Source organism: Lolium perenne, chromosome 2 (assembly GCF_019359855.2).
Source record: "Lolium perenne isolate Kyuss_39 chromosome 2, Kyuss_2.0, whole genome shotgun sequence".
In the NCBI taxonomy this organism is placed as follows: domain Eukaryota; kingdom Viridiplantae; phylum Streptophyta; class Magnoliopsida; order Poales; family Poaceae; genus Lolium; species Lolium perenne.
The window spans coordinates 107671970-107699596 of record NC_067245.2 but is presented as its reverse complement, the minus strand read 5'-3'; the positions used below and the strand labels follow the sequence as shown (position 1 = coordinate 107699596).

At 45.0% G+C, this 27627-nt stretch overlaps 3 protein-coding genes across 9 annotated transcripts; 2 read left to right on the top strand and 1 right to left on the bottom strand.

Annotated features, from left to right (window-relative positions):
* Positions 1-3770: 3770 nt before the first annotated feature.
* LOC127333696 (SKA complex subunit 1 homolog) lies at positions 3771-9273 on the top strand. 2 transcript variants are annotated; one of them, XM_051360101.1, is made up of 9 exons: positions 3771-3971; positions 4046-4170; positions 6827-6942; positions 7020-7110; positions 7216-7274; positions 8066-8171; positions 8256-8285; positions 8356-8469; positions 8919-9273. In XM_051360101.1, the coding sequence occupies exons 1-9, from the start codon at positions 3866-3868 to the stop codon at positions 8994-8996; spliced, it is 825 nt and encodes a 274-aa protein (XP_051216061.1). In that variant the 5' UTR covers positions 3771-3865; the 3' UTR covers positions 8997-9273. The 2 variants fall into 2 exon arrangements, with proteins under 2 accessions (XP_051216061.1, XP_051216060.1); XM_051360100.1 differs by having other exon boundaries at positions 3772-3971; positions 7213-7274.
* A 691-nt stretch (positions 9274-9964) lies between these two features.
* LOC127333693 (serine carboxypeptidase-like 2) lies at positions 9965-16664 on the top strand. 6 transcript variants are annotated; one of them, XR_007871465.2, is made up of 13 exons: positions 9968-10238; positions 10382-10527; positions 10744-10820; positions 10921-11043; positions 11127-11267; positions 11404-11505; positions 11881-11961; positions 12027-12194; positions 12281-12352; positions 12433-12665; positions 12840-12885; positions 15097-15160; positions 16143-16264. XR_007871465.2 is itself a non-coding variant. In XM_051360095.1 (12 exons), exons 1-12 carry the CDS (start codon positions 10051-10053, stop codon positions 16284-16286), a joined length of 1539 nt encoding a protein of 512 aa, XP_051216055.1. In that variant the 5' UTR covers positions 9965-10050; the 3' UTR covers positions 16287-16664. The 6 variants fall into 6 exon arrangements, 5 of the variants coding, with proteins under 5 accessions (XP_051216055.1, XP_051216056.1, XP_051216054.1 ...); XM_051360095.1 differs by lacking the exon at positions 15097-15160 and having other exon boundaries at positions 9965-10238; positions 12036-12194; positions 16116-16664; XM_051360096.1 differs by lacking the exon at positions 15097-15160 and having other exon boundaries at positions 9967-10238; positions 16143-16664.
* A 1983-nt stretch (positions 16665-18647) lies between these two features.
* On the bottom strand, positions 18648-19766 carry LOC139835565 (uncharacterized). The gene has a single exon (XM_071825427.1). It carries the CDS (start codon positions 19764-19766, stop codon positions 18648-18650), a length of 1119 nt encoding a protein of 372 aa, XP_071681528.1.
* Positions 19767-27627: the final 7861 nt, after the last annotated feature.

Here is a 27627-nt window from a genome sequence, read left to right as displayed (position 1 = left end):
GGAATCCTTCGTGGGACCTCCACCCCTCCAAACGTGACGTACCTTCTTGCAAAGGAAGGGAACACGGGAATACATCCTCGTCTCCACGTGCCTCGGTTATTTCTATACCCGAGCTTACTTTCCTTGTGATAGCCATCGTGCTTGAAGTACATATATCTTGCTATCACTTGTGCAACATATATCTTGTGCCTATCTTGCTTAGCTCTAGTTGTTGTTGTTGTTGCACTTAGGTGAGCCTAGCATATTTAGGATTTGTGCTTGTAAAATAAACGTTAGTTTAATTCCGCATTCTTACAAGCCAAATCCGTAAGAGTTTTTAAAACGCCTATTCACCCCCTCTAGGCGACATCTCGTCCTTTCAGATCGTGGTACCAAACATGACAGTGATTTCATATTGAGAGAAGTCCAATTTGCCCCCCTAAACTTGTCTGAAAGTTCAGCTTAGAACCCTAAACTTTACTTTGGTTCAACTTTCAACCCTGAATTCTAAAAAGGTTCACAATCACCCATTGCATTGTCTTAACCCGGTTTTTCTTGTCACGTAATGTATTGTATTGGTAAAATAGTGCGTACATGTATTTTATGTCTTTAACTCTTCATCTTCAACTCTATGCTTCGATCATCTTCAACTCTTCACCCGACGGAATAAAAATGCCTCCCCCGCGGCTCGCTGCGCTGCGTGGTGGTTGCCCCGTGCTGGCGGAAGGCTAGGCACGACAGGTGATGTAGAGGGCAGACGCCAGGTGTTATTGTCCGATGGAGGCACCCCTCTGTGGACGCCATGGCCTCGTTCCAGGGAGGAAGACGGTCATGATAAGGCATGAGGTGATCATGCGATATGGAGAGAGAGGAAGTACATGTACCGTGTATGTTGTATGCTGATGAGTTGGCATAGTATATAGGGAGAGAAACCGCTAACTAGCAAGAAAACCGGTTCAAAACTTGTCAAAAAGGGTAGAAGGTTCAATTCTGAATGGCTTATAGAATTCAGGGTTGAAGATTGAACCAAAATAAAATTGAGGGTTGTAATCTGAACTTTGAGACGAGTTTAGGGGTGTAAATTGGACTTCTCTCTTTCATATTTGGACATTAGAGGTGTTATGGATTTTAGATGCCATCCATTTTTTCTCCTGAAATTCTTAAATGTTAAACAAATTAGTGCATACAAATATTATGCAGCAACGCGCAGGGCATCATCTAGTATCCCAACAATTAAACCCGCTTTAGCATGTTTCTTGTTACTGTTACATTGGACATGCATGATAGGTTGATGTTGCGCAACAAAATGTGTATATCGGAAGCGCGTTATCATTATAATATATTTGGACCCCAATCATCACCAAACAGCTTGGCCAATCAACACACGCAACAAAAAACGAGGGTCCAATGCTTCTAAAAGGGGTGATCTAATGAATTTTACTCGACGGGATAATTAGTGTAACGAACGCATGACTAGAAGGCAAAAAGTGTCAATTTCACTCAAAAATGTTAACCCCACATCCACGTTGCTTCTTGCACATTGTTATTTCTTATTGCATTGTCATGCTAAAGGTACAAGAGTGACAAAATAAAAACAAAAAAATATATCACAGACAATCAAAAGATAACAAAAGGGCAATATCGCCCCAAGGGGCGAGCAGGGCCACACACCCCGCGATGGTTCGCCCCCTAAACGAACCCATCAAGTACCATAAACCGTTGCAATGTGTTACTATTTAGTCACGGTTTCTAGGTAACCTCACCATTCATAGCCTCATAGGATCCTCATTGTGCAACCGAACAATTTCGTGCACTAGGAGAGAAAAAAGGGGGCGTTTGCAGCCTACCAATTAAAAATGGCAGAGTTGCCTCTCCGTTACACAAAAAGCCTTCACGTTTTACCAAACGAAGTACATATTTTTAGCTCGGAGCTTCTTTCAGACTGCTAAGGGCATCTCCAACGGCGCAACACATTTTATTATCCGCGAGCGTCCGTTTGCGTCGCGCCACGGATGCTAAAATGACCGTTTTTGTCAGCGCGTCCGTTTACTGCCGAGGTGGCTCCAGCGGGGCGACGCATTTTTTCTTACTTGTTTTTTTTCCTCTTCTCCATTTAAACATAGTTTCAAATATTACATATTGGAACATGATTTTACACAAACTAACACATAGTTTGGAACATGGTTTACACAAACTAATACATAGTTTGAACCATGGTTGACACAAATAAAAACATTTATAAAAAAGAAACCAGTTATGTTGATTTCCGTTTGTTCGCTGCCAAGAAAGAATATTCGAGGGCACACCTAGTCACCAAACTGGAAAATCCAGCTTGGGACGGTGCCCCTGCTGGTTCTTCCGAGGAAGAACAACCAGAAAACTTCACTACTGGCTTCATTTGGCCCGTATCCATATTCGCTGCAAAGAAAGAACACTCTAAGTTCTAGCTATCGGTGTCCGAGCCGGATTCACCGGTGTGGTAGTGCCTGCAGCAGGCTGTGTTGTCAAACAACTTGACGATCATCTCGCCGTCCCCCTCGTAGAGGAAGGTGAGCTGGCAGCCGGGCTCGAGCGCGAGGTCGCGGGCGAACTTGTCCCACCCCGTGTGTAGATACATCTTGCCCTGCCCGTCGAACAAGACCTCCACAGTCCACCGGCAGAAGTTGCAGCCAGCCTCCCGTAGCTGCAAGTTGGACGGCTCGACGCCATCGACGAACTCGGTGAACTTGTCCGGGAGCCGCTTGATGCCGAGTGGGTCGTCATCGATGCGGAGGAAGAACTCGAAGCAACGGTCGTCCTGCGAAGACGAGGAGGGCGCATGCGACGACGAGCGTGGGGCCGTAGCTGCTCCACCACGGCGGCCCCTGCCCCGGCCCCGGGGCGCCTAGGGCCGCGGCCTCTACCGCCTCGCCGGCCACCATGACCCACCATGGACTTCCTCGCGGGCCTGGTTGTGTCGCAGGAAGAGCTAGGTGGCGCTACAGTGGAGCTTGTGGCGGCTAGGGTTTGTTTGGAGTGGATGAGGAAGAAGAACATGTTCCCTCTTTATATAGGCCGGAGGCAGGCGGTGGACGCGTGTCGTCGCCATTAACGTGGTTGGCGGAGGTAGGCAGCGGCCGCTCGGCAGCCTAGGCATCGCCATTAACGTGGCGCAGACTGCCGCAGCGGCGCGCGCTTGAGAAGACGCATCGACGCTGGGTCACTGCCAGGCGGGCCAGACGAAACGTCCGCCAGACGCGAGCGTACACTTTGCGCGTCCTCAGAGACGCATCCGATGTGCATATTTAGGCCAGGTTTGCGTCGCCGCGGACGGCCCGATCACTTTGCGTCGCCTCACTGGAGGTAGTATCAAACGCATTTTTCGGACGCAAACGGTCGCTCACCCCACTGGAGATGCCCTAACATCCACACGATTTGAACGCAAAATCAGCCCACGCAACCAAACACACTCTATATTGTGAGTTGTTGCCAATTTGTCACCCATATCTACGATTCCATACTCCCCCGGTCAGGGAAAAAAGAAGTATAAATCTATCCAAAATGGAACGATTTAAAATCTGATCAAATGCATAAAAAAATATACTCCCTCCGTTCCATTTTATAGTGCCTATAGTTTTTTGGCACGGAAATTAGCGTAAGAGTAATTTTTACACAAGACCCCCTGGCTGAACAATTTAAGATCGGAGTAAAATTAAGGAATCGATAACTTCCTAACTTACCGTAACAAATCCCACAAATATCTCTGGTTGACTCTCCTAACGATGCGCTCCAACTGCTGAAACAAGACCCGAGATCCCAATTTTCCCCAAACCCGACGCTCCCATTTCCTTCCCGCCCAAACCACACTTTCTGTCCCCGCCGGCCGCCGCCGAGGCCTCCCTTCCTCATGGACGCCGCCGCCGCGAACCCCGCAAGCACGTCGCTGGAAGCCGTGGCCACCGCCTTCCGCTCCCGTGTCAACGAGCTCCAGGACCTCGCGCTTGCCCGGAACAGTGAGCTTTCCCCCCTGCCCACTCCCGAAACCCTAGCGTCGTGGGCCCTGACCCCTTATCTTACCCGTACGCAGTGTACCCGGCAACGGCGGTGACCGACCTCGCCGCCGTGGACGCCTCGGTGACGGCCATGGAGGCGCAGGTGCAGGCCATCCGCCGCCGCCTGCAGGAGGAGCTCGACGCCATCCCCAAGGCCAAGGTATCGTTCCGTGCTCAGTGTACCCACAGGTTGCCAGATCTCGTGCCCTACTGGGCTGCGGTCTGTCTCTGAATGCTATTTTCTCTGTTTCTTTGAGAATCCAGAACCGGTGTGGTAATTGGTAAATAGCAAACAGGGAAAGGGGAAACCATTAGGATATCCTGATCTTTCTTTCGGGGAAATGGTGGAACAGTTACGATTACAGTGCATGAGTAGGACTCATTAAAAGATTGAACTAATTGTGTGTGCCCGTCTCTTGTTCCTACCCTGACTGTGATGATCAGGGATGCAAATTGTCCAGTGATGGTGGTGTTTGCTAAACAGAACATGCTAATCTTGCTCCACTTGATGTTCTTGTGATGGATGGCGGATTGATTTAAATCATAGGGCATGAAATGGATTTATTTTCTCTTTTCAAAAAGGGGATATGAATTGTGCTTCATGGTCTGTACCAATTTTAAATTGGAGTACATATTACCGGGACGTGAGCTCAAAATCCAACCCACAAATAACGGTGGAGAGAAGCAGAAATCAGTGAGATAGAAGAGGAGATACAGTATGCTGTATGAAAGAAGAAAATGGACAGGTGATTTCATTTCATTTGTTCAATGCCCTTTCCTCAGCTGCTTCTTTAGATACCAGTAGAGTCATCGGCCTATGTCCACCTGAATTTCGAGCCAGTCCATGCCCACTTAAAAGTCAAGTGCATATGTGGGATTGATGTTAGATTACCTGCCCCCACAAAACATTGGCTTCCCCCACACAGTGACTTGTTCCTCTAGCACCACCTTGTAGCTCCAACTCACATGTTGAATGTTTCTCAACCCTGAAACTTGGCCACTAGTTTCACGTGTTCCAGCTGTAAGAAGTGTTGTCACTCTTCCAGAAATATTTGACTGGATGACAGGAGATAATGGTCTGTACTGAAATTCGTTTTCCAAATTTCAGAAAAGATCGATCAGTTGTCATGACCCCATCGCCGGTACTGAATGTTTTCTAAAACGGATCAATGGACATACATCCTTGCACCTGTCTAAGCGCTTTAGCACCTGAAATACCATCATCACTCCATAACCTTGTATTATCTGTATAGAAACCTTTGGCTCCCATTTTAAGGTCAGGGCATTCCCATGTGTATGCTGATATTGTCAAATGACACAAACAAATATTTGCACCGGTTCACTAGCACCAAACAACTATAAATCTGATATGTACACTGGTTGGTTATCCATTTTGGACTCAGAAGTTACTATGCCCACGTATGCTTCAAAGATTTGCCAAATTTTGCCAAGATGCAACTTCTTTATCATGTCAACAGGGCTCACTGCCAATCTAAATCTCTTGCATACAGCAATATCATTCTCAAAGAAGACAGCTCATATTACCTAGATAGAGGAAATTTCTTAGTACTAAGTGAGACAAGAACAATCTCCCTTCAATTCGACTCAACTATTAGTCCGACTGCTTATAATTCCATGTGCACTTCCCAGTTCTTCTGCCAATCCATTTGATATATTTATGAAACATGTGCAAAGTGCTAACAAATATATCCATGACTTAGCATAAATTGCTTGTGCGCAAAGTCACGATGATGTCAACATCTCCAAGAGTGAGGGTATACTAGATGCCGGCTCCAGCTTTGGCCCAACTCAAATTGCACCTGTACAAATCCAACAGCCCCACTGAACATGCACCAAACCTCGTAAGAACAGGGGGTAAGAACCAGGGATTTTTTTTATTCAAAAAAACGAGAGCAGAGGGGGCGGAATCCCTCAACATATGTTTATAGAAGAGCGAGAAAAGCACCAGGATTTACATCTACTGTTCATGCCAAAGACAGAGAACTGCCAACAAACATGTGAGGACTAGGATTGTCAGTCAAACATTCTTGTTTCCGTTAGCAAAACAAACACATGAACACCAGGACCAGAACTGAAGCTGTCATGCTTCCATGACGGCATTTTCCCCATATGTTGCTGCTCACGGTGTCCAGGGCTGAAAGCCTGAAACCACCTAGCCCCATGGCGGTATTTCCCTGAACAACTGCTACATCATGACATACTCTTGGGATCACAATTCTTGCGGCGGGCCATCATGGTTCCTCGATGAACACGACATGATCAGAATCCAAGAGCAGAGTCAGCTGCTATCACATAGTTCCATAATATCCTTCTCTGGGAGGCTTTCTAGATCAAGCTCTGGAAGAAAGGCAAACCTCCAACATTGGTGACACTGTCAGAGTTTTTGGCGAGTGGCTCCACCTTCGCACCACCCACACCCAACTAACATGACATGAATTGTTGCTGGTAGGCATCATGTGTCTCATAACCTTGTGGAGTCTCCTATTATACAGAACTTTCTTTGGAGACACTTCGTTGAACACCTGATAGTTAGCAACTTCATTACCTGCTTTATTGCCTAATACGCCAAGCATCCCATTGAACACTTGGGCACTGGGCAGAGTGGGTGGTTTCAGGCTGGGCATGGAACAGGTGATGGGTTGGATGATGACCCATGACCACTGCCCAGTACATATGTGGGTCTTACAAGGGGATGATTTTTTTATTTGCCCTTAACCTCTTTGAACCTAATTTTGTTCAGTCTGTTGGTGAAACGTGGTTACTTCTCATTGTGGCTTCTTTAAATCCTGATGCAGAAACTAGTGGAGAAATCCTTGAAGCAACAGCAGAAGTTGCAGCACATGCTTGCAAACATGCCATCTGGGATGCGTGAGGATGTCGTTGCTACTCCTCTGGAACAGAGCTCGGCTAGGTACTTGGTGCTATTAACTTTATCTGTTATCTCTATCTTCACTTTTTGTGACAAGAATCATGTTGTTTGTGTTCCAGGATGTTGCCTGAGTGCTTTAGTTTCAACACACCTGCAGAATTTCTGGACTCTGATTTTAAGATTAAGGATGAGCCAGTTGCAGCTCCCAAAGTAAAGAATTTTATTTTGTGTAATATTCACTGATCTTAGCTATAATCGTTTTAAAAAGAAGTTCTGTTTGTTGAACTAATGCCTTCTTTTGTTTCTGTGAAGAAGGGGAAAGGGGCAGCACCTCGTTGGTATATATCCACCGGGGAGCTGGACTCATTGTCATCGTAAGTTATCAATTTTACCTGTAGCTTCATTTCAGTATCATTGCTTCATATAAGAGCAACCATCCACTTTTGATTTTCTAACTCTGGTTGAGCGGCCCTTTATTCTTTTACATCTCTGTGCTAGAGCTTCCGATTTATGTACATCCAAGTGTTTTTTTTTCTCCAGTATTACTCTGCATACGTGATGTGTGTGTTCTCATTCCTTTTCCTTTTTCTACAAATACTCAGAGTTGCTAGCTGACTGTTTTGTGATTTACGTAGAGCCTAGACATTGGATAGTGTCGACAAATCTTCTCTGCTGAATCTGCTTTGTTTGCATTGTAATCCTTCTGCTGCCTGTAGCGCACACTGTTCTGAGGCAGTGATTTGGTTTATTATTGTCATCCAATCACTGTGGTAGTGGGACATGTGGTCGTGTTTCCTTACATGGTCTTTTCTCTTCATTTTGAACTCATCAATCACTATCTGTTAGTTTTATACATCTGTATATCACTGGTATTACCTTGTTGAACGAGTTGATGTATCTGAGTTGAAGAAAATAATTAATGTGATAAATAGCTGTGTGGCTGACATTAAGAAAAGGGTTCCAGGCTAATTTACTAAAATTTAGAACATATGGTCATTTTTTTTTGCTTAGTCCAAATGCCACTGGAAACATTAATCATCTTTCCTAATATTTTCTCAGGTGAATACACAAATTCTATTTTGTTCGTCTCAGATGATAGTGATTAAATCTTATGGCTTTTTTCATAACTGGACACTAAATATGATATCCCATTTTGTTTCTACAGGTACATGAGGGGGAGGCTTACACTGGAGAAGGTTAACATTGCAATAAACGAGATGGCAACATATGCTGATGCTAATGCTCATCTTGTTGCATGTCCTAAGAAAAAGGTTTCGCTTTTGCGCTACTTTTCGCTGATAAGCAGTTACTTTTTGAGATGACATTTTTCTTTACCACTCTCAACGTTCTTGCAGTTATCTGAAGACACATGGGAAAAGGCTTTGGTAAGTTCTGGACATTGCTGTTAATCTGATTTCATCATGTAGAAAAAATCATATTGTAATTTCTGTCTAGGAACTAAGGGACATAGCTGCCACTGAGGCAGCGAAGGGGAAGCATTTTTTCCTGGAAGCTGATATAAAGGGGCCTGGGCTAAAACTTGATCACACAGGGAAATCTATCCTTACCGTGAGTATTTGCATCTTTAACCACTTTGGTCGAAACTTTATACTAGTATATTCCTATTCTTCATGATCACATATGAACAAATGACAATTTTTTTTTGCTGCTGCATCTGTTCTTCTAATATCTTGTTTCCATAGTTTAAAGTAACTGAAAAAATAACTAGCAAGTACATTGACGAATTCGAGTAGTCATTGAACAAGATGAAGAAAAGAAATTTCTACCCCTATCCTTAAGTGATCACCAGTTCAAAGTTATAAACGAATATTGCTGTGCATGTACTTTCCTTCCAGCTTCACAAAAACTACTGCACTTTCCATGAATATGTTACATCAACTGTAGAAAAACTTGAAACTATGGGAATATTACATCAACTGCAAAAAAAATCTATTAAAACAAAACCAATTAGTTCCAAATATCAAATATGGACATGATAATCCTGTACTGTTTTCTAGGTCCTTCGTCATCTTGGCCGCATCCATGAGACTCGGATTGGGCATCACCGGGTCTTCATACTAGCGAAACAACGCTGAATGGAAGGGTTGCTAGAAGCATGAAGATTTGATGTGGTTATATGGCCGGAGCCACGCATCTGTGCAGCCTGTATGGTACTGCCTAGTTTGGTTTGCAATTATACTAGTCAATGTAATTTGAGTGCATGATTGTGATTCTGTCGCCGCATGTGTCTGCTCTCCTGTGAGAGAGACGTTGTGTTAGTCAGAACTCTGATCCTATATGTATGAATCATTAGTTTGTTACCTTGTCTGCTGCAGTTTCATATGTAAGTAGCTTATTAAGAGTTTTTTTTAAGAGTAGCTGGGCAAGAGCTAGGGACAAAACCAAACCTGAAACCCTGATATATTCCTCTGCTTACATCTGCATCCTTTCTGGCGTTGCTTACTCCCAGAGTGGGTGATATAGAAAGCAAGCTCACCGTGTTCTTACCAGTCTTCTTGACTTGCAAGCTGCAAGTGAGAAATGGGTCACTTTCCAGGTATCATGGTGGCAGCAGAAACAGTTTGCAAATATGTTGACTGGCGAGAGTGAGCGGGACCAACGGCTCTCCTCTTATGACCTTAAGTTCCGGGAACAACCTAGACAGTCAAGCCTTGGTTCCGAACCCCCGCTGTGATGACTTGGCCTTGTTTTCTTCCTCATAAATAAGATAGCTTATTCCTTTAGTTCAAAGACAGAGCTCACGAACAATGGTGCTCAAAGCCAAGAGGCCAGAGCAAAGGACACCAATGAACATAAATTGTAACGCTGTCTTCCTTAGTAGAAAAAAAAGCGGAGTACTACTTCTCAAGTGGATATGGAAAAGAAAAACGACCTTGTGACCAGATAGTAACGAGAAAGGAACAACAAAGTTCAATGCATCCGGGTGGAAAAGAGAGAAACAAACAAATCAAGGTCGTTTTCAAAAGACCCGTGGCTTATGAAAATCCCAGCGTGCGTATTACCTCTCCTTTCGTTTAGTTTCTTGTCCCTTCTCCATGTTTCGTTTGTTTCCAACAAAGGCGGTGTGCCAACTGCCAAGCCTCACAAAACTACAGAGCGGGAGAGTGAGGGAGAGATAGCCACGACACGATGAGGACGAGCACCCTGGTTGCCTCCATCTGCCTCCTTCTCCTTCTACCCTTTTCTGCATCATCTTCTTCTTCCTCCTCCAACTCCAGATCCATCCCCATCTCAAATTTCAGCTTCCCACAGCAGAGGAATATCATCACGCATCTCCCTGGCTTCGAGGGACCCCTCCCCTTCCAACTCCAAACAGGGTGAGTACATACATCTTTTTTTTAAAACGGTGTACATACATCTAACTCCGTTAATCAGCAATCTTTCTCCATTCAGTAAATAACTTGACCGGCTTATTTCATGTCTGATGTTGAACTATACATGCATCGCATCCCCATCATAGGTATGTGGAGGTGGACGAGCACAATGGCGTCCGCCTCTTCTACTACTTCATCCGGTCGGAGAGGAACCCGGCAGAGGACCCCGTCATGCTCTGGCTCACTGGTGGCCCTGGATGCTCCGCCTTTTCTGGCCTCGTCTACGAGATCGGTACGTAACTCCCAAATCGATTGCATCTTTCGTTCCTTCCTTGATCAAACGGTACTATTCATATGTCTGCTTGGAAACAATCGGCAACTATTGTACTTGTATGTTTGGCTTCAAATAAGCCAACTGTCCATATGCTTCCAAGCGATCTGAATTTACCTGTATAATATAAAAACATTTTTACTATATCTGATGATCTAAATAATCAAGTATGTGCAGGCCCTCTGAGTTTTGACCGTCGCACCTACGTCGATGGCTTGCCCAAGCTGCTTTACAAACCAGACTCATGGACAAAGGCAGGTTTTCCAATCACTAATTCTTCTTCTTCATCATCTTCTCCTTATAATTAATTATGACTATAGATGAATCTGAACTGCACGTCTTGATCCCACCTAGGTTAGCAATGTCATCTTCCTGGATTCCCCTGTAGGAACTGGCTTCTCATACTCCGTAACACCACAAGGATACGAATCAAGTGACACCAAAGCTGTCACGCAAATTGTCGTCTTCCTCACAAAGGTCACGTATAATACACTTGTTGGATCGCCCAACCATTACTAGTATATACGAACCGCAGATGCTAACGTTTCTTACTTTTGCAGTGGTTTGATGAGCACCCAGAGTTCTTGTCAAACCCTTTCTACGTTGCCGGTGACTCCTACAGTGGTATGATTGTGCCAGCCATCACCCTTGAAATTGCTAAAGGGAAGGAAGATGGCAATGGGCCAGCTCTTAATCTAAAGGTTGAGAATTCTACAGTATGCTAATAGAGCGCAACTACCATGTTTGATTCCGTCCCTGTTGTAAATGACCTCCGAAAGTTAGTTTAGCTCCAACTTACTTCCATGCTAATGTGACATGTCATGAACTCATGATCAGGGTTACCTTGTGGGTAATCCAGTCACGGATGGGAATTTTGACAATCCAGCCAAAGTACCGTTTGCTCATGGAATGGGTCTCATATCTGATGAAATGTACCAGGTATTATTTCTTCTTTGTGAAAGCGATCTTACTACTTGGATACATGCATGACCTCACATATTAAGTGGGTACTTCGATAAAAAAAAACTCAAATATATACGACTAGTTGCAAGCTGTAGCATATTGTTATTCCGGGAATGTTGTAATAGTTTCAATAGGTAATAAAAATGTGTGAACAGGTTACTAAATTTTAGAACACGGGTGAACAATTTCATGCAAGTCCTTTTGCTTCGGTAACTCTGCATGACTGGGAGTAAAGAAACTTGATGAATATTCCTGTATTTGTTTCAGCAATAAGAAATCAAGTCTGCACACTAGTATTATGCTTGCCTTTGCAGTTCAGTTTATCGTTATTTTGCGTTTTGCTATTTTCAGGCATACAAGGATAGCTGCGGTGCAGACCAAAGCAGACAGCAAAGCCGTCAGTGCACAAGTAGTCATGATGTCATTGATGAGGTATCCAATTATCTTTTTTTTCCCATTTCTGTATGAGTAGCCATTGAAATGGTTTGTTCACAAAGTGTGTCAAGGACATATGCCCAAACCATATTCTGGAGCCAATGTGCACTTTTGCAAGCCCACATCGATACAATCTGAAGCTGAGTTCAGGTGCACGGGAGATGCTCCGGCTGCAAGACTACACTGCCAGGACCGGGCTTCAACTGTCTGAGATTTCTACAGAGTGCAGAGTTAGTGACCAAGCGCAACTTAGTTTGCTCTTCTTCCTTACTAGAACATAAACGGATTCTCTCTAACTATTCGGATTTCATCACAGACGGCAGAATATCTTATGTCCAGAACATGGGCAAACAATGAAATAGTCAGAGAGGCTCTTGGTATCCACATGGTAATTCACACCAAGTGTCGTGAATAATCAGTTGCTGTTTCCTGATTGCTAATGTTTATCAATTACATTCTATGTTGCAGGGAGCAGTTCCTTTATGGATAAGATGCAACTACGACATACTGTACGCTAACGATATTCACAGTTCAGTGAAATATCATCTCGAGGTCACTAAAAGAGGCTACAAATGTCTAGTTTACAGTGGTGATCACGACATGGTCATACCTTTCATCGGCACGCAAGCCTGGATCAGGTCTCTGAATTTCTCTGTTGTGAATGAGTGGAGACCATGGTATGTCGATGCACAAGTTGCAGGGTGAGTCGCACTACACCAGCTAGTTGAGAGCACATTGTGAAACAAAACAAATTCTAGCTTGTCCCCGCATGCCAGTGTGCTTTCCGGACTGATTTGTCAGTCGTGGGTTGCAACTTGCAATTGGATGGGTTGACACATGTCCTGATGCTCATGAGGATCTTCTCTTATATGCAGATATACAAGGTCATATTCAAATAACCTCACATTCGCAACCGTGAAGGTACGAGACCTGGATGTCATTCTTTCCCATTTTTCCATTTCTGTGCACAGACCTTATCTGTACGCCAATGGCAGGGGTTGTAGCATAATTTGCTAACATATAAGAATGATATACTACACAGAATAAATATATAATGTTCTTCACAAAAAGAATAAATATATATTAATTTGTCGTTTGTTAATTAGGGCGGCGGACATACTGCTCCAGAGTACATGCCAAAGCAATGCCTTGCTATGTTTGCAAGGTGGGTTTCTGGTGAAACTCTTTGAGTCTTTGATGGTCAATTTCAGCCTCAGATGGTTGTTACTCGGTGCATCACACTGCAAAATCCAGAGTGATAATTGGTCAAAATGTACAAGGATGGTGTACCAAGGTAGACGAAACAATTAAGAACTCATAATGCAAAATATTATTCTCGGTGCAGACCGTTATCTAAATATCGGCCTGCATGGTCTAGAAGAAAAAGAACGTATCATGTTGCACCGGCAGCTTACGCTTTGGATGAGCAAGAGTGGAATACCTGGAACATTTGCAACGCACTACAACAGAATTAACCTGCGATCCATTTCCCTCTTTTTTCTTCTTCTTTTGAACGGGAATAGGGCCCGAAGACCCTAGAAGTTGCATATATTGACCAAGTGAGGGTTACATTTTACATCAAATCCCTTATAGATTAGGGGATTTTGGGATAAGGACTGAACTTTTACAGAAGAAGCCCTAGAAAATTTTGGTAAAAAGCCATCATGTCCTAGAAGTTTTGCACCGCTTCTGACGGATCTCGCCGTCAACTTGCTCCACCACATAGAGGACGCCGGCACCGGGGAAGAACCACTTGGTTCAGCATCGTGGCATGAGTGGAAGATCTTCCCCTTGGACCTCTTCTTGGCCTCTGGGAAGAAGAGGCTCGGACTCTGCCGAGCACAAAGCGGCTCTCTCAGCCGCGGATAGCTTCGTCCGCCGCAAAGCTTGGATTCACTAGGATCTACAGCTTGAGAAGGCCGAGGACAAGCCCACTCTTCGTCGATCCCCGGAGCAGGAGGAAGAGACACGGGCCATGGATGACCTACCACCCCCACGCCGTCACCTCGATAGCTTGGAAGAGGAAGGGAGGCCAAGCCATGTCGCCTCCAATGCTCCGCACGAACCACCCCTGCCACCGGAGGGCAAAAGCCACCTCTAGATGCAAAAGGCCACCAAGGAGCACCTCTGCCTCACCTCACCACCACGGCCGGCCGGAGGCTTCGCTGTCACAGGGTGGGTGGCGTCGCACCGTTCTTCCTCCTCGCCACCTCGGTCGGCCAGCAAGAACAGAGGAGCACGACACCCGAGCACAAAAAATTGGCCCGCAAGGTAAGGAGAAGCCTTAAAGCAAGCAAGATCTGGGCGTCGAGATCTGCCGCTCGTCTCCAACTACCGGGCAAAGAGCCCACTACCGACACACGGCCAACAAACCTAGCTACCCTAACTACTCCGGCGCCCCCCCTTCTCCATCTCCGGCCGTCAGCGCCGCCAGATAGGAGTTGGGGGCGGCCCGGTAAGATCTCTGCGACTACCAACGAGAGGAGCGAGAGCGGTGAGAGGGGAGGGGGAAAGTGGTGAAGGATCAAATATTTCCCTCTCTTACCAATCTTTATAACTATACAAGGTTGGTATTTAGAATTAACAGAGTGATGCGCTGTTTCTTAGATAACAGTCTAACGTAGCATTTTGGAACAAAAATTTTTTTTTTTTTTACATCCAAGCTACAAAATGAGCCCTCAACCGTTTCCCCCTCGAGCCGCCTCTCTCCTCAGTAAAAATTGACACTCCCCCGCACCCGATATTTCAAGCAGCACACGTATCTCTATTTGAGGGAAACAATTTATTGTAACTTTTCAATGTGGCATTAATTGGATATTTATTAATTTGCTTCATTGCCAATACCATATAGTTATTTTCTTTTCGAAATGGGTATCCTGGCCTCTGCCTCTGCATCAGTAGATGCACACAACCTTCTTCATTGCCCATACCATACAGTATTTTTTGGCCATACGATATAGTTGAACATAATCGTTATTTGAAAGTGGTATATTCTAGAAGTTCTTAGCATAAAACTACCATTTTTGTGCATAAATTTCGAAAAACTACCACTTGTCAAAATAATCCCATAAATTGTCACTCTACAACATTTTTGCAATGTGCACTAATGGAACAGTGATACCTAATTGACAGCCTTTCTGACAAGTGGGACCCACCTGGACGGACGACGTGACAAAAATCTGAGCAATTTCCTAAGGTGAGAATATGTAAATATGTAAAAAAGTAATAAAAAAGGAAAAATAAAAATCTCAGTCCTGTCCCCCGTCGTGCCAGTGCGCCATGACTGAGGCCTAGCTCGGCCGGCTGCTCGTCCTCCCAGTCCCAATGGCGAGGATGTGGACGCCGACGCGCCCTGCCTCTCCCTATCTTCTCCCCTTTCGGCGACCAAGTCGACATATCGCGGCAACAAGGAACGTCTTAATTCTATTGTCAATACTCCTGTCCAGCTAGTTGCACCGGATACAGTAATACCGATGTTCAGGCCACCATGCCCGTCCATCATGGTTGGATCGATCGAAGTCCCACTCCGATCTTTTCCATCCTTTTCTTTTGCGAATCCATCTTTTCCATCCTAGCTATAGTTAAGTCCTTCATTTTTCAAACTAGTTATTGATGTACGAGTAGCCGCATAATTAATTAGGAAAGATGTATTAGATACTGTAAGAGGGAGAGAGTCCGGATCGATCAGTTTTGGTTGCATAGGTTTTTGGTAGGTTAGGTACGAGTCATGGGTCACCTATATAACAGGCAGGCTTAGGGTTTAGGGTAGATCTTTGGCCTTGTATCTTAGATTTTTTTTTTATCGTGAGTTAAATAAAACTACAGAAAAGTCTCATGTTGAGGAACACCAAATTTTGTTGCTCATGGGTCAGGCTTCGGCCTTGTATCGTAGATTTTTTTTTTATCGTGAGTTAAAAAGTCTCATGTCGAGGAACACCAAATTTTGTTGCTCATCCACGAGGGATTTTGTTGCTGCTGCGCCTGGAGTTGATCCAATATACTCAACACTAGTTTTCTCTTACGATCTTGCATCCTTGTTTGATTGGAAGTATTTGCTGCTGCTACTTGTATCGTGAAAGATCGGGCCACATATTCACATGAATTCGGTGTTTCGCTAGTTCGTGCCTTATCAGCTGGTATCGGATTTCTAGGCTGATCACGGTACTGTTTTGCTCAAGATGTCAGGATCTGTCAAGGGGAGACTGATGCGACTGTTCTGGATGAAGAACCGCTACCTGTATATGCTGAAGATCTACCTGAGAATGTACGTGGGGCATTTGACCTCACATGCAATTTTGTCCTACGGTGCCACAACAATCTGAAGGCGGAGATGGACCAAAGATTTTATGACCTGGGTGTTAGATTTTAGGGACCCAAAATTCCTTAATTCTACTTTTATATATTGTGCGCTTAAGTATATAGTCAAATAAATTTCTCAGCCCAAGTTGTCTTGTTGTGCCAGCATGCTTGATTGGACAGTAGGTTAAGAGCTCGATTCTCACAGTTAACACAATTTGTTTCATTGTTTTTGCTGTTTTCTCATATTCTATTTGCAAATATACTGGTGTAAATAAGCCCAGCACGTTTGTTTATTTTTTTCGACTTGTTTCTTTGTTTTCTCACGTTTTCTGCTATTCTTAGTGATGCCTATGTACGATGCAAATACTTATGTAAAATAAGCACAACTCGTTTTTTTATTATGTCCAATTTTTTTTATTGATGTTGATCATGCAATTTATTAGCATTGAATAGTACATAGATGAGTTGCATGTACAAATCACACTATACTTACTGCTGGAACAAATTTATAGTTCAAATCATAAATACGTTAGACAACTGAAGTACAATACTATCTTGACTTATCATATTCAAACATTTTAAATGTATCAAAATTATTAGATGTGGGTATTTCCGGTCGGACCGCCGATCCGATTGACTTTTTAGACTATATGTTTTCTGTTGAAATAGTTTTGTGACGATTTTACCACGACGTAAGAATCTATGGACGCCAAGAGTAATTCTTAAGTTACATATATATAGACATTATAATTTTTCATTAGTTCTATTTTTATAATGAGATAGGGCCCATTTTCAAGTTTTGCACAGGCCCTGGATTTCGCCGGGTATAACTTCCTGACAAATTTGTCCGGTTGTGTCAAAAAATGTAACATCCATCAACCGCGTACACAAGTGGGTTCATCGATCCCCTCTACTACCCATTAGAGCTTGCCTAAAATCTATGTTTAAAGGCATACGAGACATCACATTAGCAACAGAAGCACTCTTTCGTCGTGCCATGTTGTATAAAGATGGATACTGATGTGAAAGTGGTGTGGTGCCTAACCACGTGTCCTCCAAAAATCGGGTTGGTTCACCATTACCTATGATAGCGGAGGCGACATAAAAAACTCTTCTTTGACCTTTATAAGACCTATCCGAAAAGCAGAGTTCATAGGCTTAGGCTTAACTTGCAACAACGATTTGGATTGAAGATATTTATTGTGTACCTACCCTTGCCATACACCATATTCATTTAAGAGTTTAAAAATCCATTTACTTAGTAAACAATTACTTTTTTATTTTCAATACCTCCACTCCAAGACCTCCCTGCTCCTTGGGTCTACAAATGATGTTCCAGTGGGTAAGTCTATACTTTCGCTTGTGGCCTTCATTTTGCCACAAAAATCTCGGTCTAAAGAAGTCCAATCTCTTTCACACTCATTTAGGTATTTTAAAAGAAGATAGCATAAACATTGGAAGGCTTGTCAACTCTGAGTTAATAAGAACCAACCAATCTCCATATGAGAGGAGTTTGCAAATCCAACTTGCAAGTTTACTCTCAGAACGATCTTCTATCGGTTTTCACTCGTCATCTTACTGCCATGGATGTCCTTGACGAGCTGAGCTTGAATCGGAGAAGTGGGGGTCCGTGCACGCGAGCTTGAACCGAGGAAGAGGGTGTCCCTGGACGCCTCTTGCTCGCGGTGCTCTTCGATCTACCGACGGCAGTACAACCGCCGGTGGCGAGAGGGGAGAGAAGGGAGAGGAGAAGGCGAGTGAGCACGGGCGAGAGTGAGAGGGGAGAGGGGTCGGTGACAGGATTTATCGCGCGCTTTCTGGAGGCGCCGCGGCCACTCTTGCCGACGCGTGCTCGCGCTCGTCAGAGCCTAGCCACGGAGAAACGACCGAATCGGACGTTCTTCTTGGAGCATGTTTTGACTGCATCCAAGCTGTTTTAAAAACCGTGCTACACAGAGAATATTTTTTGTTGTGATCTACCAACCGCCCATTTTCTGACCCAGCTGATATGAGAAAAGGGTTTGTGAGCGACCCATCACGCCCAAATCTCCCCGGCCACCTTCCTCTATTATCTCGTTGGCATGTGCGCCTCTTCTCGGCGAGCCACATGGTGCTCAGTGATCTTACTGAGCCATTATGTTATGTAATGACACTCGTGCGGTCCGTGAATTTGTACACCCAAAAATTAAAACTGCTAATTTTACCGCCCCCGTTTGAACTGCCGGGTTAGGGGTTACCCACATAAGGCACATGTTCACATAGCAGAATAATCAATATAGCAAGATATGTATTATGACAACATCGATTTCTTATCAAATAATCCTCATGTACTTGGATATTTTGTTGTTCATAGATAATAAATCTTTAAAGCGGTTGAGTCTTCTTCATTCATCATTCAGTAGAAAAAAGAGAGCAGGTGCGTAGGCGGCTAGAATATCAGGCTCCATCATGTCGCCATAGTTTGCGTAGTCCATGAGTATCCTTGTAAGGCTCAAGGGGCGGAGTTGCATGTCAATGGGCTCGATGAGCTTTTCCCTGCCGCCGTCCTCGAGACAATGCATGTAAATCCCGCACTGCTTCTCCAGTTCGAACACGCCGCCAATGTAGTAGACGCAGTTGGCTTCAATGGTAGGAAGGCCATCAGCGCAAGCCGACAGAGACCGATCGCCGACAAAGATGGCACGGTTCCCGATGCTCTTGATCATCCGGAGAACCCTATTCTCGAGATCGACCGCGTAGACCTGCAGGACCTTCCCGGGCACTGGAGGACGCACAACCAGCAGCTCCTCTGAGTTGTCTACGAGAAACGAGGGACGCGATGCCTCCTGGCGCCAGCCGCCGTCGACGATGGTGGTGATCTTCCAGTGGCGTCCGAGCTCCGCGACGGTTCCCTTCCTGTCCATGGCGTATACGCGGCCTTGGCAGGATACCACGGAGGCGAACGAGTCGAGGGCTGGTTTGGCCGCGAAGATCAACTCGGGCGCGGATTGGGAACTCAGATCGACCATGGCTCCGTGTTGCTTGTCGTGGAAGCTGCATAGCACCACCATCGGCGACGAGCCCGTCGAGACCATGCGTCCGCCGGAGGCGTCCGCGGGATACTTCCGGGGGAAGCTGATGGAGGCGCCCGTGAAGGGGTTTAAGGCAGAGATCTCGTTGCAGTCGCTCGGCCGCTGCAGGAGGAGGAGGCCGTCGTTGTCCGTGGCCAGGCAGGCGCAGTCGCGGAGCACGGGCAGTTCTTTCCACACGAAGCGGCCGGTGTCGATGTTGAGGAAGAGGCGGCGGGAGTCCTGCGCGTCCTCGGCGTGCGAGTCGATCATGACCCAGGAGCGGGGACGGAAGCGGGGATCCGGGCCGCGCGGGTCCGCGGTGGCGTCGCGCCAGCTGTGGCACACGGCGCGGAGGCTGGCATAGTAGTCGACGTCGCCGGTGGCGAGCAAGCCGTCCGCGACGAGGTTCAGGAGCTCGGATTGGAGCGATGACCAGTCGACCGCCATCGCCATGGTGAGGCAGCCGATCGAGCGCGCCGGCCGGTGATTACGGTCGGGCTTAATTGTTGGTTCTGGGCATTGGCAGGTGGAATATATGCAGGTCAAGTACCATGGATCTGATTCGACGGCTTTGGAAAGCGACCATTTTTCCGTTGATCCCGGTGAATGCCGTAATGTCTGGGCCGTTTTCCCGCCGTTATGTACGTTCTGCGGCCCTGCCTCGTCGACTCATCGTCGCCCGGGCAACTGCTACAATTTCCGTGGTAGTACTACTGACTTCAGTGATCGACTTCTCAATCGCGTCAGGGGTTGTCGTACCAAAAGCTCTGCCCGGTCTATGTTTCTGTGATCACCATCCATCTTCAGTAGAGCTAAAACAGCAGTAAAAGATACCACTAATGTCCAACAAGAAGCATGTACAAAACGGAATCAGCATTCAGCGGCATGTAGGCTGAAAACAAAGCATTGCGGCAGATAGGCTGAAAACAAAGCACGGGGCCGTTTCGATACTGAAGAAGGAACCTGCAGAGTGTGTTAAAGTTCATAAACTTGAAAAAATGAACTCATACTCAGGATAGGAGGTATAGAGGATGCTCACGGTTTTGGTGGGGTTTGATGGAGGTTAAGGATATTTTTTATAGTTGTTGCAAGAGGATTCTAGGAGACGGCCCTAAAACAAGATTTGGGGAAGACGTGTGTTTTTTTTAGAAATAATAATAAATTAAGCAATCAAGACACCTCATTAAAAATATTCCAGGCCCCTTAGGTATCCTGTAAGGAAAACATTGCATCACAAAGAGTAAAGTCTGTTTTCAACCTTGAACTTATAGAGGGTGTTGAAATCCAACCCTCAACTCTTTATCCCAGAAATTAGCACCCTGTACATTTTAATCCCGGTCAATCTGAACCTTAAAGTAGTTCGGACTACTTTGGCTCGCCAGAAATAAGAAGATCCTGGCCAGGATCAGCCTCTACTCTAACAGACTACCGTGCACCAGATGTCATGTCCATCTTTATCCCTTTCTCTCTACCGCCACTGCCGCATAAATTTCCCCTTTCCCATTCTTGCATCGCTACTGCTCAGCTGCATCAATATTCAATAGGCATCGCTGCAAAATTTATCACTTGCTAAACGGCATCAACATGGCTTGGAGATAATGTCTGACTTAGGCAACAGATTCCACACGCCTCCATCTTGAGACCGTCAATGCTATTGGCATTAACGCAAACACCTAACCTGCAACGCTGCTCCATGCCCTCCAACTTGCCGCGTAGCCACGCCGTGCTGGACACCGGTTGATGTAAGGAGTGGTGCCGTTGGGCAGGACCCCACACCTAGATGGCTGGGGCGACTCAGTACAACGCGACGACGGAGTTGTTGCCGTGGTTGATTTCTTGGACGACGCAAGCAACGCTCCGGCCACACTGGAGTCCGCGGAGACACATATTGGCAGCGGGCCAGGAGGGACCGCGGCGGCGGATAGAGGTGGAGTGACAGTGGTGCAAGAGGTAGGGGCTGGGAGGATTGATGTCGCCTGAGAAGGCAGAGTCGAGAGAAGCGGGGTTAACAGCGATGAGGTCGTCCTAGTCGTGGCTGCTGCCGGAGCTAGATGAGGATGGGGAGTGCGAGAATCGGTAGGACGCCAGGTACAGGGAGCCTATGACCTACGAACTGGAGCTCTCGCGAGGAGCAGCGCCGACGCGAGGTCCGGCGCAGCGTCGCTCGACGCCCGCCCGTCGTTGCTCCACTAGATGAGGAACTTCACATATTTCATCTCCACATAGCTCGAGCTCGTCGTTGTTCTTCCGGGAGGCTAGCCAGGGATGCAATGATTTTAACTGATTCAGATGAGAAGTGAGAATGGCAAAGAGGAATCGATTCGGTAGTGGAGAAGACACAGAAAGACATCAATGATAGAGATGAACATGACATGTGGGCCACGGTGGTCAGTGAGAGCACATGTAATCCCGGATGGGATCTGTATTATTCCGACGCGCCAAACTAAGCTCAACAGGTCCAGGGTTTAGATTAACTGGGATTAATATGTACAGGGTGCTAATTTCAAGGATTAAGAGTTGAGGGTTCAGTCACGACATCCACTACGACTTCAAGGTTGAAATCAGACTTTACTCCATCGGAAACTTGGTGCCTCGAGTTCATAAAATGGTTACATCGTTCAGGATGGTTGCCCAAGATAAAACTAGGCGACTCATCGACCCAATTACAATTTTTTTTGTTAATGGAACTATGATTGGCTAATTCATGAGCAACCTCATTAGCTTGACATTGCATGAAGCCGACCCTTCCGATAAGAGTTGCAAGATCAACGCAATCTGCAAAGATAGCAGAGGATTCCCCCACCACGCTTCATTGCCAGAACACACATCCACGGTTTCACTTGAGTCTGATTCCATAAGCACATTATTGCATCCAATGCGGTTAGCGAGGGCTAATATTTGTCTCATTGCCATAGCCTCCACCGCCGAAGCTGATGCCATATTGGGTATGCAGACAGTAGACGTTGCGATGAACCGTTCTTCTGAATCACGTATCACCGCCCCCACTGACCCTGCATGAGAATCAGGATGAAATGAACCATCAACGTATATCTTTGTTTCTGTGGAGTTAGGTCTAACCCAATGTGGATGGCCATCAACAGATTTAGATGAAATCTTTGGCGCATTAGCTGTAATGGATAGCACTGACATCTTACATTGAAGTATCGGGGGTAAAGGTTCATCATGGGTTCGTCGCCGGTGTATCCACCATGGATACCAGCAAGCCACCACAAAAGTTTCCTTTTGACCAAAGTCAAAACTGGAAGCAATTTTGCATCATTGCGGAGGAGTTGTTCCAACACCACAAATCTCGAGCGGTTAGTTAAAGAGGCCTTCTTGATCATCATATTAAGACCAAGCAATGTCCACGGTTGTTTCGCCGTGTCGCACTGGAACAAGAGGTTGCTAACATCTTCAGCGGCATTGGTACAAATTGGACATTGTCCACTAGTTTTAACATGACGGTTCACAAGAATTGAGTTGAGCGGCAGTATACCATGCAACGTCCTCCAGATGTTTTTTATTATTTTTGCTTTGTACTTTCAGTTTCCATACATCTCTCCAAACCGGGTTAAGAATTGAGGACCCTGGCAATGCAAGCTGATTTGCGCGGCCACCAAAGGAATGCCTCCACTGGATGTGGTACCCCAACTTGATAGTGTATCTTCCGTGACTAGTGAAGGACCAGGCTATAAAGGCGTCAAAACCTAGGTTGTTTAGGACGATTTGTAGTATGCGATTCGCATCCACATCAAGAAACATATCCCTTAGAAGTTTCTCATTCCATCCACCATAAATAGGGTCTATAGTTGTCAGACTTTTGTAAAGATTACATCTCCTCTAGGTGTGATAATGTGCCTGTCTAGACTCGATGGTATCCAAGGGTCTGTGTAAATATTGATGTTTTCTCCATTGCCCACACGCCAAATATACCCCCTTTTAAATGTAGCAAGTCCACCAATGATACTCTATCAGGTAAATGAGGAACCTTGCTTGGGTCCGGCCTTGAGGATATCCCCATGAGGGTAATATTTGGCACGAAGAATAGTGGCATAGTAAGAAGTCTGATCGGTGGCAAGACATCACACTTGCTTTGCGAGCATCGTCAAATTGACGGAGTGGAAATCTCTAAATCCCATTCCATCCTCATTTTCCGGATAGCACATTTTTCACAAAGCCATGCATCTTGTTACTATTTTCATCATTTCCCCACCAAAACTGTGCGATAGCATTAGTCATTCTTTTACATGTCCCTTTCGGAATTTGAAACAACGACATTGCATAAACTAGAATAGCCCGAGCCACCGCCTTCGGGAGAATATCTTTACCCCCAATGGACAACATCTTCTCTTTCCACGCATTTATACGTTGGATAATCCTTTCAATAAAGTGCTCAAAACAGTCACTCATGTCCGCTCCCACTAGGGCGGGTAGCCCCAAATATTTATCAGATAACGCCTTAGTATCAATGTGTAGAGCTTCACATATCTCAGCCCATATAAGAACATCAGTATTAGGAGAAAAAAAAGACACTAGACTTCGATAAGCTTACCAACTGCCCCGAATTAGCACAATAATAATCCAATTCTTGTTGCAAGGAAGTCGCATTGTTCGTTTTCGCCTTCATGAGGATAAGGGAATCATCAGCAAAAAGTAGATGTGAAACTGATGGTGCATTTCTACACACCCTAACCCCATCGATGCCACGAACTTCTTATTCGTGCAACAATAAACTAGATAAACCTTCCGCACAAAAAAAGGAACAAGTAAGGAGATATTGGATCCCCTTGACGAAAGCCTCTCGTAGGAGTGAACATATATGTCTCTTCAGAGTTGAACCTCACTTGGTATCGAACTAATCTAACACAATCCATCATTAAGCCAATCCATCTATCAGCAAAACCCATTCCCCGCATCATATTTTCTAAGAAAATTCACTCCACCCGATCATAAGCCTTATGCATATCCAACTTAACCGCACACATCCCCGTTTTGCTAGTTCTCTTGTTCTTGATGGAGTGAATATATTCATAGGTCACCCGAACATTATCAGTAATGAGCCACCCTGGCACAAAGGCACTTTGCATAGGAGAAATGATCTCGGGCAATAACTCCTTCAAGCGAAGGGATAAGATTTTTTGAAATAATTTATAGATCACATTGCATAGGCTAATGTGTCGATATTGAGTGATCCACTCCGGACTGCCGACCTTGGGGATAGGCATAACTGTGGCATCATTCCATCCATCGGGTATCTCTCCAGAGTTTATGGCCTGAAGAACTTCTTGTGTCATATCCTCTCTACAAATAGACCAGAATTTTCTGTAGAAAAATGCATGCAGACCATTAGGCAGGAGCCTTCAAATCTCCAATTCTGAAAACCGCTTTTTGACATCTTCTGGGGAAAATGGCACCCATAATTGTTCATTAATTGCTAGGGACACTGATTCTTTGCGAATTTCCTCGTATCTATAATTTTTGATGCTTCATGCTTGTTTTACACCAATTCCTATATATTTTGTTTACACTTCGTTACACTTTTATACATTTTTCGGCACTAACCTATTGATAAGATGTCACAGTGTCAGTTCCCTGTTTTCTGCTGTTTTGTATTTCAGAAAAGTTGTACATGAAATATTCTCGGAATTAGACGAAACAAAAGCCGAAGTTCTTATTTTACCGTAACGAAGACGGGGTCCAGAGGAGAGACGAAGAGGCGCCACAGGGCGGCCACACCAGGCCGTGTGGGCCCCCCAGGCACCCACTGACCTCGCCCTTCCGCCTATTTATTCAAGTCTCGGGAAAAACCACATACGAATCCAATGAGTGGCTAACGGAACAACCTGCATAAATGAAGATGAACAACCTGCATAAATGGCGATGATTTTGCATTGCTAAAAATATAATCATTTTTATATTCCATATAGCACATAGCAAAGCACAAACTTGAACTCGGATTTATGCCTTATACTTTTTGCGACCCCCGCTAACCAATTAAAAAAATAAATTTGTGATATTAGTGTGCGGTACGATATTAAAAGACATATGCACAATAGGCTAGACTATTTCTAGAAAAAAGGTCAGGATATGAATAGATGTTGTATTGATTCATCTTAAGTTAAAAAAACATTTTTTGTTTCCGTGACAGTTTCTCTTTGTAAGGTTATCCTTAGCGTCAGAACTTTACGATATAAGAACCACATGATTTTTTTTAATCTTTAGTGGTACTTTTAGTTTTAAAATATATTTACAAATAAATTTTATATGATCATTCATATGGTCAAGGTAAAGAGAATTTACAGAGAAAAAACAGGATGAAGTTAAATCCAAATGAAGTTGTCCAGTTGTGTAAAAAATGTAACATCCATCAGCCGGGTACACAAGTGGGTCCATTGATCCCCTCTACTACCCGTTAGAGCTTGCTTAAAATCTATGTTTAAAGGCACATGAGACATCACATTAACAACAGAAGCATTTTTCCATTGTGTTATGTATAAGGATGGATACTGGCGTGAAAGTGGTGTGGTGCCTAACCACGTATCCTTCCAAAAACGGGTTGCTCCACCATTACCTATGGTAAAGGAGGTGCGATGAAAGAAAAAATATTCTTTGACCTTTATAAGACCTATCCAAAAAGCAGAGTCCATAGGCTTAGCCTTAACTTGCGACAATGATTTGGATTGAAGATATTTATTGTGTATCACCTCTTGCCATACACTATATTCATTTAAGAGTTTAAAAATCCATTTACTTAGTGAACACTTATTTTTTTATTTTCAATACCTCCACTCGAAGACCTCCCTGCTCCTTGGGTCCGCAAATGATGTTCCATTGAGTAAGTCTATACTTTTGCTTGTGGCCATCATTTTTCCACAAAAATCTTGATCTAAAGAAGTCCAATATCTTTCCCACTTCTTTGGGTATTTCAAAGAAAAATAGCATAAACGTTGGAAGGCTTGTTAACACTGAGTAAATAAGAACCAACCAAATCTCCATATGTGAGGAGTTTGCCAATCCAACTTTTTAGTTTACTCTCAAAACGATCTTCTATCGATTTTCACTCGTCATCTTACCGCCATGGATGTCCTTGTCGAGCTGAGCTTGAAACGGAGAATAGGGGGTCCGTGCACGCCAGCTTGAACCGAGGAAGAGGGCGTCCTCGAATGCCGACTCTTCAATCCTGCTCGCGGTGGTCTTCAATCTACCGGCGGCAGTACAACAGCCGGTGGCGAGAGTGGAGACGAGAAGGCAAGTGAGAATGGGCGAGAGTGAGAGGGGAGAGGGGGCGGTGACAATGATTTGTGATACGTCTCTGACGTATCGATAATTTCTTATGTTCCATGCCACATTATTGATGATATCTACATGTTTTATGCATACTTTATGTCATATTTATGCGTTTTCCGTAACTAACCTATTGACGAGATGCCGAAGGGCCAGTTGCTGTTTTCTGCTGTTTTTGGTTTCAGAAATCCTAGTAAGGAAATATTCTCGGAATCGGACGAAATCAACGCCCAGCATCTTAGAATCCCCGGGAGCTTCCAGAACACCCGAGAGTCGCCAGAGAGGACCCACAGGGGGCCCACACATGGGGCTGGCGTGGCCCAGGCCCTGGCCACGCCGCCCTATTGTCTGGTGGCCCCAGACCCCTTCTGACGCCGCCTCTTCGCCTATAAGAAGCCCCTCGACCTAAAACATCGATACGGAAAAGCCACGGTACGAGAAACCTTCCAGAGCCGCCGCCATCGCGAAGCCAAGATCTGGGGGACAGGAGTCTCTGTTCCGGCACGCCGCCGGGACGGGGAAGTGCCCCCGTAAGGCTTCTCCATCGACACCGCTGCCATCTCCACCGCCATCTTCATCACCGCTGCTGTCTCCCATGAGGAGGGAGTAGTTCTCCATCGAGGCTAAGGGCTGTACCGGTAGCTATGTGGTTAATCTCTCTCCTATGTACTTCAATACAATAATCTCATGAGCTGCCTTACATGATTGAGATTCATATGAGTTTTGTATCACTATTCATCTATGTGCTACTCTAGTGATGTTATTAAAGTACTCTATTCCTCCTCCATGATGTAATGTGGACAGTGTGTGCATCATGTAGTACTTGGCGTAGTTTATGATTGTGATCTCTTGTAGATTATGAAGTTGACTATTACTATGATGGTATTGATGTGATCTATTCCTCCTTTCATAGTGTGACGGTAACAGTGTGCATGCTATGTTAGTACTTGGTTTGGTTATCGATACGTCTCCAACGTATCGATAATTTCTTATGTTCCATGCCACTTTATTGATGTTATCTACATGTTTT

Excerpts from the sequence above, each read along its gene's own strand:
- LOC127333693 (XM_051360094.1), top strand. The coding sequence starts at position 10,051 with ATGAGGACGAGCACCCTGGTTGCCTCCATCTGCCTCCTTCTCCTTCTA. Across the intron at positions 11,044-11,126 it reads TTGTCGTCTTCCTCACAAAG|TGGTTTGATGAGCACCCAGA; the intron begins GTCACGTATAAT and ends TTACTTTTGCAG. Across the intron at positions 12,666-12,839 it reads GTCGATGCACAAGTTGCAGG|ATATACAAGGTCATATTCAA; the intron begins GTGAGTCGCACT and ends TCTTATATGCAG.
- LOC139835565 (XM_071825427.1), bottom strand. The coding sequence starts at position 19,766 with ATGGCGATGGCGGTCGACTGGTCATCGCTCCAATCCGAGCTCCTGAAC.
- LOC127333696 (XM_051360100.1), top strand. The coding sequence starts at position 3,866 with ATGGACGCCGCCGCCGCGAACCCCGCAAGCACGTCGCTGGAAGCCGTG. Across the intron at positions 3,972-4,045 it reads CCTCGCGCTTGCCCGGAACA|TGTACCCGGCAACGGCGGTG; the intron begins GTGAGCTTTCCC and ends ACCCGTACGCAG. Across the intron at positions 8,470-8,918 it reads CAGGGAAATCTATCCTTACC|GTCCTTCGTCATCTTGGCCG; the intron begins GTGAGTATTTGC and ends ACTGTTTTCTAG.